Consider the following 12,858-nt stretch of genomic DNA (forward strand, 5'->3'; position numbering starts at 1 on the left):
TTTGCAATAGACTTCTATTATATTCTGCAGGTTTGGTGCACTTTTCAGAAAGCTCACCAAACTTGCAGGCAATAACAGAAGTCTATGGCTATGTGCAGATAACCCGCAGGTGCACTGCTCTGCATCTGCGGATTAGTTTGAAAGCAGCCCAATAACAACTGCAGAATATACACTGATTTTAGTAATAAACTGACCTTTAATAACAGTATTCTATTCCATCCCAGAGCAGGAGGTGGTGGGCCACATCAGAGGGCTCCGCGGGCCACATGTGGCCCCCCGGCCACTGGTTGGGCACTCCTGCTTTAGGGTACTTCAATGCACAGATTTGATTTCATGCTTTTTTGTTTTTTTCATGCAAAATTACTTTGCCTGACTACACTTAAAGTCCCCTAGAATAAAATAATATATTTTTTTTGCTTCCAGTTACCCCTAGTCCAGCAAAGGCCAAAGGAAAGAGCCGACCTGCGGCCTCAAAGGCCTCCAAGGAGAAGTCTCCATCACCTAAACCAGAAGAGGAGGAGGAGGAGGAGGAGGAAGATGATGAACCAGAGACACCACCACCAGAGAAGAAGGCAGCTGCAAGCCCTCAGCAAGAGAAATCTGATGAAGAAGCATCAGATGAAGAAGCTCAGTCTACAGAAGACTAAACCTTGTGTTTTTTTGGGGGGGTGGGTTGGGGGAGGCTGTGAGGGGAATTGGGGAGATTTTATTAAAAAAAATGAAAAAAAAAAAACCAAAAGTACAAAAGACAGATGGGGTATAGAACATGAGGCTATTTGCTTGACTTATTCACTTCCAACTGTCTTCATCTGTTTTAAGAGCATCATATGCGCTTATTTTTCCTTAATTTTTTTTTTTTTTTTTTTTAAGGTGATGCCATTTTATGGGGTGGTCATTTGGTGGTTCCATCACCTGTTTTGAATAAAGCCATGCACATTTTTACTATGTCTGCATTACTAAGATGTTTGTCTTGTGTGTTTTTCCCCTCTTGCTTTTTACAACACTGGCTAAACAAAGCCCTCGGTTAGCTTATCAGAAAGCTTTGGTATATAGTAGCTTACATGTGGTTATTTCTCCCCTTCACTGATAGAAGGCTCACCAATTTGAAAACTAAATTTTTGATCATTCTTCTGACTATGCATTCAGTAGTCTTTTGTCCCTTACATGGTTGACTAAAGCCCATACTTTGTAATGGGGCTCCATGTGCGATTGGACCTTTCTTGCACAGTTGGGTTTGCAAGTATGAATGACTTTTTGTTGTGCTCTAAAACAAATTCACTTCTCACTATGCCCCCCCTATTTAGGACAAGAGTGCTTTAAAATTCCACAAAATTCTCTATCAAACATTTCAGCTGGGTGTGTCAGTTTCTTTATACACGTTTGTGCATTTTTTTTTCTCTGAGCATATCTAAACCCCAAAGCAACGTCTCTATATATTTCAGCTCGCCAGTCCTTACAAGTAGTTACTGCGTTTGCTATCCTAATCCAGGACTTTTTTTGAATGGTAATCTGCTAATGAAACATTTTAACTAATGTTAACTAAATGGACTTCAAAAATCTGCTTTTTTTTTATTATTTTCATTTTCATTACGTACTGAATTTATGGGACTAGCAGTTTACATGAAATGCATTTCTGGCAAGGTCAATAGTTATATTCTGTACATGTGCAAAATTATTTTTGCCTGGATAAAACTGATGCAGCCACAACGTCCAAGAACTGGTGGGCTGAAATACATTTTTGGAGGGCATAAAGTATGCTTTTCACAGCTCTGTGCAGTACAGTGCTGATGAATTATATATATATTTTTTTTAAGTCTTTATTTGGGCTTATATTGACCCTTTCTGCACACCTGTTTCTCTAGTCACATGCTTTAGCAATGATGTGAAGGTATTGACTGAAGATTTGTATATGAAGTCTGAAAACTGTCAGAATAACTGATGTAAGCAAACTTGTAACTTTGTTGGAAGCCATTTGATAAAATTGAAAGTTAATGGTTACCATGAGTCTCCTCTTTTTAATTGTGTTTAATATAATGTACAGCTAGATGACACAAATCACATTGAATTTATTTTCTTATGTGGGGATTAGTAGAATAAAGGATGGCTCTACCAAAACTATTTGGTTGCTCTCGCCCACCTACGTACTTGCAATCGCTGTCAGTGAGCGGTGTTCTCCCTGAATACATATCCAGTCTTCCTCTTTTGACGTATTGTTTCATACCACTGTCTTGCATAGATCATTAATTTGGCAGAGTGTGTAGGAGTTGAGCGATCATATAATGGCCAATGTGAAGCAGAGCTGTAGTATTGAAAACCAGAAAAGTGTGACCTTTGAGATCTGTAAAGCTTGCTATACAATCTGATTGATTGTACAATATTCTTTAGATTTACTGTTTGCTATGTAGTGCAAGGGCCTTTCTGATTGGATATATAGGTTGTGGCCTCTTGTATAGTTTTGGTAATCCTAAAGGAGATTGTGCAACCATTTTGTATAGTATAGACACCTTTTATACACCCAAAATTTACTAGTTTCAGTGCCAATAATTAACATGAAAGCCAATGCGCATTTTGTCAAGCGCAAAAAAATGCAAACTGCAACATGCCAAAATGCCCCATGAGCTACTTTGCTGTTTGTGTAGGGTAGCTGATTAAAATCAATTGACTGCCCTATGCGTGTCGCAGGTAAAAAGCACACTCCCGCTACACTGCATGAGATGAGTGCGTTTACACCCTCACGGCTGGATTACAAGGAAATTGGATGAATGTCTCCCCATGTACGTGTATAAAGCTGGCATGTCCAAAGTCCGGCCCGCGGGGCCAATTGCGGCCCGCATTCCGGTTTTGAACGGCCCGCCTGGTTATCTGGACATATATCATTTGTGGCACCCAACGATCTCCCAGCATTGGGGCCACAAAAGATATAGATCGGGCATCACCATGCGTCCTTCCCTGCTTGTGTGTTTAAGGTAGGGCAGTCTGTGTGGGGAGGGGGAATGCTGCGTTGATGAAAGGGACAGTCTGTCTGTATCAAGAAAGGACTGTGATGAAGTGGGGTCTGATGGGGAGGATCTGTGATGAAGTGGGGTCTGATGGTGGGGATCTGCTTTACCGACCTTTTATTTAAAATATAATTTTCTCTTTCGTTCATAGACGGACACAGCCTTCATTGACCTTAGGGTTATGCTTCTTCCTACCAGGAGATTTAGGCAGAATTCTACAGCACTTAAGGTGTTAAAAACTTTCCTTCATGCTGCTCCTCCCAGGGGGCGTGGCTCCCCCAGGCATAACCCACACCCTGCTTTAGCAGCCTCAGTTTGTTTTCTGCCTAACGACAGGAGGTCAAGGCTATCTCTGGAGTTCCTGGACTCTGGAGTTTTTTTCTGGCGATTTTTCTCGCTTTTTTTTTTATTATTTTGTTCCTGCATTTTTGAATCCTGCGATTCTTCTATCAACAGCCGACTGGGTGACAGGCTGGGTCCTCGACTCTTGTAGTCCCCCCATGTTCGGCCTTCGAGCGTGTGCCGGCCCTCAGCTCAGCTTTGGGACGTCCACGACAGGCCCCATTGCTCCAGGGGCGGCCGGGGAACTTTGGTTCTAGGGCACACATATGACCGGTCTCTATGGCTTTGTCACAGTGTGTCTGGCCTACAGCCATGCCGTTTACGGACGTTGGTTCTGTCTGGGATACCTCCAGCCGGGTAGTCGCAGGACAGGTAAGTAGTGGCCCCTTACTCAGGTAAGTGGTCTGGCTGGTGGTTTCCCTGGGGAGGTCGACTGAGGGTCCGCCCTGCTTTCCTCTCTCCCCTTCCTCTCCCTCCTTCCCCTGACTGGGTAGTGGCTGTGAAAGGGGGCCTCCTGGGTTTTCTTACCACCGGGGCCCGTGTGTTGTTAGGGGGACTGTGTTGTTACTCTGGGGGGTGCTGCTGTGTGCTGCTGTGTTCTATGTGGTAATTTTTACCTCAGACAGCGGCCGTCTTGGAAATCTCCTTGGTAACGCTGTGATTCTTTTCTGAGGTAACAGACAAAGCAGTCAGGGCTGCTGTGTTCTATGAGGTAATTTTTACCTCAGACAGCGGCCGTCTTGGAAATCTCCTTGGTAACGCTGTGATTCTTTTCTGAGGTAACAGACAAAGCAGTCAGGGCTGCTGTGTTCTATGAGGTAATTTTTACCTCAGACAGCGGCCGTCTTGGAAATCTCCTTGGTAACGCTGTGATTCTTTTCTGAGGTAACAGACAAAGCAGTCAGGGCTGCTGTGTTCTATGAGGTAATTTTTACCTCAGACAGCGGCCGTCTTGGAAATCTCCTTGGTAACGCTGTGATTCTTTTCTGAGGTAACAAAGCAGTCAGTGCTGCTGTGTTTTATGAGGTAATTTTTACCTCAGATGGTGGCCATCTTGGAAATCTCCTTGGTAACGATGTGATTCTTCCCTGAGATGACTCGGCACAGCCTCTGGTCAGTTTTAGTGCTGTTACAGTTTTAGTGCTGTGAATCTTCCATGAGGTGAATACACATCACAGTCAGCACATCAGAGCACACCTGAGGTTTTTCAGCTCCCTCTGCAGCTGGGTGGGGTGGTGAATACCGGGGGCCCCCATGCTCTGCAATAGCAGCAAGGAGGTGACCAGTGGGGTTTTTTTTGTCCTGCCTTGCAGGGTGGGTGACTCAGCGCTGACACTATGGAACTCAAGCTATGCCTGAGTTAACCCTTAACGCCCCTCCCCCTGCCACATCTGTTATGTTGGCTGTCCTGGGTTTCTTGCCAGGTTTGAAGCAGCTAGTGCCCGGATGGGGGGTAAAAAAGCGCCCCCTCCCTGAAGCCTGCTTCTGGGGATGACACAGAATCGCTGTTTTTTTCTGGTTCTGTTATGTCAGAGGCTGCGGGTTTTAACCCTTATGGATAGTGAGGATGACTCTGCTGCAGTCAGTTGCTGGCAAGAATTTGTTGGAGCTCTTGTTTCTGCGGTGCGTGAGGCTCTAAAAATTGAGGATGTGGCGGAGACACCTCCGTGTCAGTACCAGCAGACTACCACGCATCGCTGAAGTGTTTCCTTGTGTTCCTTATTTGGACTATATGTTATACAAGGAATGGGATGCACCGCAAAAAGTTTGTCAAAAAACTTTGCAACCCGTTACCCCCTTGAGGGGGGCTTTAAAAAAAAAAAAAAAAAAGTAGGTCTCTCCTCCGCCAGTGGACCCCCCTGTGTCCAGACTGCGCAAGGCCACCACATTGCCTGTGGAAGGGGCTCCTGCATTTCAGGATCCCGCTGATAGGAGAGTGGAGGCCGTGGCCCGCTCCCTATTCACGGTGGTGGGTTCGGCGGTGAGGCCGGCTCTGGCCGGGGCCCTGGCAGGCCCCGACTAAAAGGGCGAAGCTCCTGCTGCAGGAGCTGGAAGAAGGACCTCTAAGGTGGCCTTGGTGATCACCGTTAAGGGTGAACGGTCCTGTTGGGTCTTCCCTGACTGGCATCATTGAGGATGCCACAGGTGGTAAGCGCATGCTGTTCCCACGGTTTGGGAAGGGCTAGGGACCTCGCCCTGTGCAAGGACCCTCCTTGCCTACCTCCGAGCGTTTTTTTCGCTCGCCCTGTGCGGTGGGGGTAGGTCTACATGGTGCTTGAATCCCCGCTGCGGGGTAGCAGCGCACCGGATACCGCATGCCTAACAAGTCTGCGGACATACCTGCTTCCGCCTGAAGGTCTGCTCCCGCCCGTGTCTCGGGTGGGAGACTGGCTTCGCATTGCGAAGTGTTTTCCTTGGGGTACAAGATTGAGTTTCTCTCTTGTCTGCCAAACAGGTTTTTTCCCTCCGGCTTCTGGCCTCCTCCGGTTCGCCGGTTGACTCCGTCAGGGGCTGTCCAGGATCTTCTGGTCAGGGGAGTGATTGTGCCAGTTCCCTCGTTGGAACGGTCTCTGGGTTTTACTCCATTCTGTTTGTGTCCCCATGGAGGATGGGGCCCGGTCGATCCTGGGCCTCAAGTCCCTCGTTTTGTTTTGTCAGGTTTTTCTGGCATCCTTGGATGTCATGAACGTGTACCTGCATATCCTCAAACCACCAGAGATTCTGTGCTTTGCGGTCGGGGGGGACCATTTTCAATGGTGTCCTTCCCATTCGGCGGGTTTTCGCCAAGGTGCTCGTACCGATACTGGCCCGGCTGTGACAGCGGGGGTTTGTTATCATGGGATGTCTGGACGACATTCTCCTACGAGCTTCTTCGAGCTCTGCATTGGTGGAGCCGTGTCTATCACGTGTCAGGCTCTCCGAGTGTTCGGCTGGTTTCTGGATTGTCCTGAAATCAGGGTTGATTCCGTCTCAGGGATACCTGAGACTGGTCCTGGATTCCTCCGGGGCGGGAGTGTTTTTCTCCTAGCGGAAAAACTTCAGACTCTGCTATCTGCTGTGCAGCAGTTGCCGACCCAGAAGCGGTCATCTCTGCGATTCTGCAGGAAGGTTCTGGGTCAGTTGGTAGCCTCTTTCGAGGCGGTTCCGTATGCCCAATTCCACGCCAGGGTACTACGGAGGGAACTGCTGTCACGATGGGACTAGCTTCCGTCATCTCTGGATTACCAGATTCAGTTGAGTCATCTGATCATGTCTCCCCTGGTATGGTGGCTGGCGTTTCCGGTGCTTCGGGCCGGAAAGTCATTTTTCTGCAGGCCACTGGACAGTGGTCACGACGGATGCCAGCCTCTCTGGTTGGGGAGGGGCGCTTGGGGCACCCAGTCAGCCCAGGGGCACTGGACTCAGGTGGAGTCCTGCCTACTGATCAACGTTCTGGAGCTCCGAGCAATCAAGCTTTGCCTTACCAGGTGGTCCCTGGATCTACAGGGCCGACCGGTCAGGATCCTGTCCGATAACACCACGTCCGTGGCGTAGGTTGATCATCAGGGAGGCACACGGAGTTCTGTTGCAGCGACGGGGGTCGCGCGCATCCTTTCAGTGGGCCGAAGGGTCCGTTCCGGCTCTATCGGCCGGGTAAATTCCGGGAATACGGAATTGGCTAGCCGACTACCTAAGTCGCACTGCACTGGGCCAAGGAGAGTGGTCTCTCCACCCGCAGGTGTTTCGGGGTCTGTGCCGAAAGTGGGGCACTCCGGACGTGGACCTTCTAGCGTCCCGTCTCTATATCGGTAGGTGCCACGGTTCGTGGCCAGGTTTAAGGACCCGTGGGCGGACGCGTCAGGCGCGTTGGTGGCTCCTTGGGGTCGCTGTCGCCTACTTTACACCTTCCCTCCTCGGAAGCTTCTTCCTCGCCTGCTGCGCAGAGTAGAAGCTGTAGGGATTCTATCGGTCCTGATTGCCCCAGATTGGCCGCGTCGCTTCTGGTACGCGGACCAGGTGCGTCTGCTGGCAGACGCCCCCTAGCGTCTTCCCCTGGGAATTGATTTTCTGTTACAGGGTCCAATCTTCCACCCTGTTTCACAGCCACCGGCCTTAGCGGCGTGGCTGTTGAGAGCCAGGGGCTTAAGGACCGAGGCCTATTGGGCTCGGTGGTCTCTACCGTGCTGCCTGCACGGAGGTCTACCTCACGTAGGTTTTTTCCTCATACATGGAAGGCCTACTTCTCTGTGTGTGGGGAGATGAACTGGCACTCTCGTACATGCGTTGTGTACAGGATTCTGCTGTCTTTGCAGCAGGGAGTGGTTCAGGCTCTCGCCTTACGTACGGTTAGGAGCCAGATTTCTGCTCTGGCTGTTTTTTACTTGCAGCGACCCTTGGCATAGCACTCCTGGGTGCGTGCGTTGGGTCAGGGGGTCTGGCAGGTGGCCCCTCCGGTGCGCCCTCCATTACCCCCATGGGACTTGAATTTAGTCTTTTCAGTGCTTCGGGATGCTCCCTTTGAGGACATTCGGGAGGTTTTTTGTTTTATTGTCACAAAAGGTGATTTTATTTCTGGTAGCAATTACCTCGATCAGACGGGTGTCTGTCTGTTCTGGTGGCCTTGTCTTGCAAGGCTCCCTGCTTGGTCATCCGTAAGGATGAGGTGGTGCTGCGGCCGCAGCCGTTTTTCTCCCTAAGGTCGTTTCGGCTTTTCACTTGGATGTGGACATTGTTCTTCCATCCTTGTGTCCTCAGCCGAAGAACCCGAAGGAGGCCACTTTACATTCTTTGGATGTGGTTCGGGCCCTTCGAGTTTACTTGTCGGCGACAGCTCCGTTCCGGATGTCGGACTCGCTGTTCGTGTCTGTGTCCGGTCCCAGTAAGGGCCTGGCAGTTTCGTCGGCCACCATTTCCAGGTGGATCCGACGGATTGTGCTTCAGGCCTACGCCCTGAAGGGGCGGGCGCCTCCCTTTCGGGTCACGGCGCATTCGACCAGGGCGATCGGGGCCTCTTGGGCTTCCGACACCAAGCCTCTGTGTTACTGGTGTGTAAGGCTGCGACCTGGTCGTCGGTCCACGCTTTTTCAAAGTTTTATATGGTGGATGTGAGTGCATCTTCGGATGCCTCCATTGGCCGCAGGGTGTTACAGGCGGCAGTTTTAAGGTTGGAGTTCCTCCGTTGAGTAACTCCGGTTTTTGTTTGGGGTGTAACCTGTTTTTGCTGTGTTATTTTTCCCACCCCTCGAATTTTTTTGACACTGCTTGGGGACGTCCCTAAGGTCAATGAAGGCTGTGTCCGTCTATGAACGAAAGAGAAAAAAGGATTTTTGTACTCACCGTAAAATCCATTTCTCTGAGTTCATAGACGGACACAGCACCCACCCCTCCTTTGTTTGTACTGCTTGTTACGAACTGAGGCTGCTAAAGCAGGGTGTGGGTTATGCCTGGGGGAGCCACGCCCCCTGGGAGGAGCAGCATGAAGGAAAGTTTTTAACACCTTAAGTGCTGTAGAATTCTGCCTAAATCTCCTGGTAGGAAGAAGCATAACCCTAAGGTCAATGAAGGCTGTGTCCGTCTATGAACTCAGAGAAATGGATTTTACGGTGAGTACAAAAATCCTTTTATTTCTCTTTCGTTCATAGACGGACACAGCATCCTTTGACCTTAGGGTTATGCTTCTTCCTACCAGGAGATTTAGGCAGAATTCTACAGCACTTAAGGTGTTAAAAACTTTCCTTCATGCCGCTCCTCCCAGGGGGCTTGGCTCCCCCAGGCATAACCCCCACTCTGCTTTAGCAGCCTCAGTTTGTTTCTGCCTAACCGTCAGGAGAGTCAGGCTCTCTCTGGAGTCCTGGACTCTGGAGTTTTTTCTTGCAAATTTTTTTGCATTTTGCGAGTTTTTTCCTCGCTTTTTTATTTTATTTTTATTTTTGAATCCTGCGATTCTTCTATCAACAGCCGACTGGGTGACAGGCTGGGTCCTCGACCCTTGTAGTCCCCCCAGGTTCGGCCTTCGAGCGTGTGCCGGCCCTCAGCTCCGCTTTGGGACGTCCACGACAGGCCCCATTGCTCCAGGGGCGGCCGGGGAACTTCGGTTCTAGGGCACACATATGACCGGTCTCTATGGCCTTGTCACAGTGTGTCTGGCTGACAGCCATGCCGTTCGCGGACGTTGGTTCTGTCTGGGATACCTCCAGCCAGGTAGTCGCAGGACAGGTAAGTAGTGGCCCCTTACTCAGGTAAGTGGTCTGGCTGGAATGTTTTCCCTTGGGAGGTCGACTGAGGGTTTTCCCCTGCTTTCCTCTCTCCCTTATTCCTCTCCCTCCTTTCCCCTTTGGGTGACGGCTGTGCAGGGGGTTTTTTCCCTGGGGCTCATATTTTTTTTTTTTTTTTTTTTTTTTTTTTTTTTTTCACTCGGGTATGGCTGGGGCTGTTCTGTGTCACTGCAGGGGACTGTGGTGGACATTCTGGGCATTTTTGTGTGTGCTGTGTGCTGTTTTGGTGTACTGTCATTTTTGGGTACACTGTCTTTTTAAAACTGCGCAACGGCGGCCATTTTGCCGGAGCCGCGCTTGTATTATTCGGCGGCCATTTTCTTGTGGCCGGCGCCATTTTCAGCACTAGTTCGGCCTCTAGTGGCCGTTTCGGCGGGGAAAAAAGACCGCGAATCATCTGAGGGGACAGACGCAGCGCTGCAGCTTCTCCTCAGCACACACTTGCCTTCACAGACCGCGCTGTACCAGGGGGTGGTGAGTCTCAGGGGGCCCCATACTGTGCTCTAGCGGCCGGGAGGTGACCTGTGGGGGACTTTTTTTTCCTGCCCTTGGCAGTAGGGGTGAAATGGCAACGGCAATATGGAGCCTGAATCAGGCCCCTCATTTCTTACAATGCCGGAATTAACCCTTAAGCGCCCCTCCCCCTGCCACATCTGTTGAATCGGTGTCGGCTGTCCTGGAGTCTTTTCTCACCAGGTTTGAAGCAGCCAGTGCTCGGTTGGGGGGTAAAAAAGCGCCCCCCCCCGGAGGCTGTTTCTGGGGATATCTCTGACGCAGAATCTGATGCTTCTGGTTCTGTCATGTCAGAGGATGCGGGCTTAACCCACATGGACAGCGAGGATGACTCTGCTGCGGAGTCTGCTGATAAGGAATTTGTTGGAGCTCTTATTACTGCGGTGCGTGAGGCTCTTCATTTAGAGGATTTGGCGGAGACACCAGCGGTGTCAGTCCTTTTGGATTCCGCAAACCACCGCGTACCGCTAAGGTATTCCCCTGTGTTCCTTATTTAGACAATATGTTGTATAAGGAATGGGATACACCGCAAAAGGCTTTTACGGTTCCTAAAAGCTTTGCTACCGTTACCCCCTGGAGGAGGACTTTTTTAAAAAAGTGGGTCACTCCTCCGTCGGTGGACCCTCCTGTGTCCAGACTGAGTAAGGCTACTACGTTGCCTGTGGAGGGGGCTCCTGCTTTCAAGGACCCCGCTAATAGGAGAGTGGAGGCCGTGGCCCGCTCCCTGTTCTCGGTGGTGGGTTCGGTGGTAAGGCCGGCTCTGGCCGGAGCCCTGGTAGCTCAGACGCTGACTGAAAGGGCGAAGCTCCTGCTGCAGGACCTGGAGGTCCAGGGGGCTTCCGAGTCCTCTAGGGACCTGGCTGAACAGTTGATTCAGGGTCAGAAGTTTCTCTGCGAGGCGGATATGGATTAGATTCCTTTGCTTTCCAGGGCTTCTGTCTACGCAGTGGTTCTGCGCCGCCTTATATGGCTGAAGTGCTGGTCGGCTGACCAGTACTCAAAAAAGGCCTTGGTAGATTTGCCCTTTAAGGGCGGACGGCTTTTGGGGGCATCCCTGGATGACATCATTAAGGATGCCACTGGAGGTAAGAGCACCTTGCTCCCTCAGTCGGGGAAGGGTAGGGAACCTCGCCGCAAGCAAGGTCCTACTTTTACTACCCCCTAAACGGTTTTTTTCGTGCGCTAGCGCGGCTGGAAAAGGTCCGCAAGGTGCAAAAGCCCTTGCTGCCGGGCGTAAGCGCCCCTGGTTCAAAAAACCGAACAAGCCTGCGGACAAGCCTGCTTCCGCATGAAGGTCTGCCCCCGCCCGGGTCTCGGGTGGGGGGACGGCTTCACGACTTCGTGGATCGGTGGAATTCTCTTCTATCCGACCGTTGGGTTTGCGAGGTGGTCGCCTCGGGGTACAAGATAGAGTTCCTTTCTTGTCCCCCAAACAGATTTTTTTTTCCATCCAACCTCCAGCTTCCTCCGGATCGTCGGCTAGCCCTGTCCGGGGCTGTCCAGGATCTTCTGGACAGGGGGGTGGTTGTGCCGGTTCCCTCGCTGGAACGGTTTCGGGGGTTCTACTCCAATCTGTTCGTGGTCCCCAAGAAGGGAGGGGTTCGCCCTATCCTGGACCTAAAGGCCCTCAACTCCTTTGTCAAGGTGCAGCGATTCAGGATGGAGTCGGTCCGTTCTATCATGGCGTCCCTCCACCAGGGGGACTTCATGGCGTCCTTAGACATCATGGACGCATACCTGCATGTTCCCGTTTGCACAAGCCACCAAAGGTATCTGCGCTTTGCGATCGGGGAGGACCACTATCAATTCGTGGCCCTCCCGTTCGGGCTGGCGTCGGCACCACGGGTGTTCACCAAGGTGCTCGCCCCGATCCTGGCCTTGCTACGGCAGCGAGGGATCGCTATCGTGGGATACCTGGACGACCTTCTCCTGAGAGCTTCTTCAGGCTCAGAGTTAGAGGAGGACGTGTCCATCACGTGTCGGACTCTGCAGGAGTTCGGCTGGTTTCTGAATCTCAGAAAATCAGTGTTGGTTCCGTCCCAGAGGCTGGAACCCCTGGGGCTGGTTTTGGATTCGGGGGAGACAAAAGTGTTCCTCCCATCGCAAAACCTGCTGACCCTGCAATCTGCAGTGAGACAGTTGTTGACCCAGAAGTGGTCATCTCTTCGCTTCTGCATGCGGGTTCTGGGTCTGATGGTGGCCTCCTTCGAGGCAGTTCTGTATGCCCAATCCACACCAGGGTACTACAGAAGGAGATTCTGTCACGATGGGACAGGGTCCCATCTTCTCTGGATCACCAGATTCGGTTGAGCCATCTGGCCAAGTCTTCCCTGGCATGGTGGCTGACGTCTCCGGTGCTTCGGTCCGGGAAGTCTTTTCTTCCGTGCCGCTGGACAGTGGTCACGACGGATGCCAGCCTCTTCGGCTGGGGGGGGCGTCTGGGGCACCCAGTCAGCCCAGGGGCGCTGGACTCGGGAGGAGTCCCGCCTGCCGATCAATATCCTGGAGCTCCGAGCAATCAAGCTGTGCCTTGTCAGGTGGTCGCTGGAGCTACAGGGCCGTCCTGTCAGGATCCAGTCCGACAACGCCACGGCCGTGGCGTACATCAATCATCAGGGCGGCACAAGGAGCTCGGCCGCGGCGACGGAGGTCGCTCACATACTTCGGTGGGCCGAAAGGTCCGTTCCGGCCCTGTCGGCGGTATACATTCCGGGAGTTCTGAATTGGCAAGCCGACTTCCTAAGTCGCAT

At 51.4% G+C, this 12,858-nt stretch overlaps 1 protein-coding gene across 1 annotated transcript in view; it reads left to right on the forward strand.

Annotated features, from left to right (window-relative positions):
* NUCKS1 (nuclear casein kinase and cyclin dependent kinase substrate 1) overlaps positions 1–1,998 on the forward strand; it is a 47,974-nt gene extending 45,976 nt beyond the window's left edge. Inside the window, exon 8 of the mRNA XM_040337534.1 lies at positions 424–1,998. Within this exon, the coding sequence (XP_040193468.1) occupies positions 424–647 (224 nt within the window). The 3' untranslated portion in view covers positions 648–1,998. The remainder of the gene's footprint in view (positions 1–423) is intronic.
* Positions 1,999–12,858: the final 10,860 nt, after the last annotated feature.

This window comes from Rana temporaria, chromosome 2, assembly GCF_905171775.1.
Source record: "Rana temporaria chromosome 2, aRanTem1.1, whole genome shotgun sequence".
Taxonomy (NCBI): domain Eukaryota; kingdom Metazoa; phylum Chordata; class Amphibia; order Anura; family Ranidae; genus Rana; species Rana temporaria.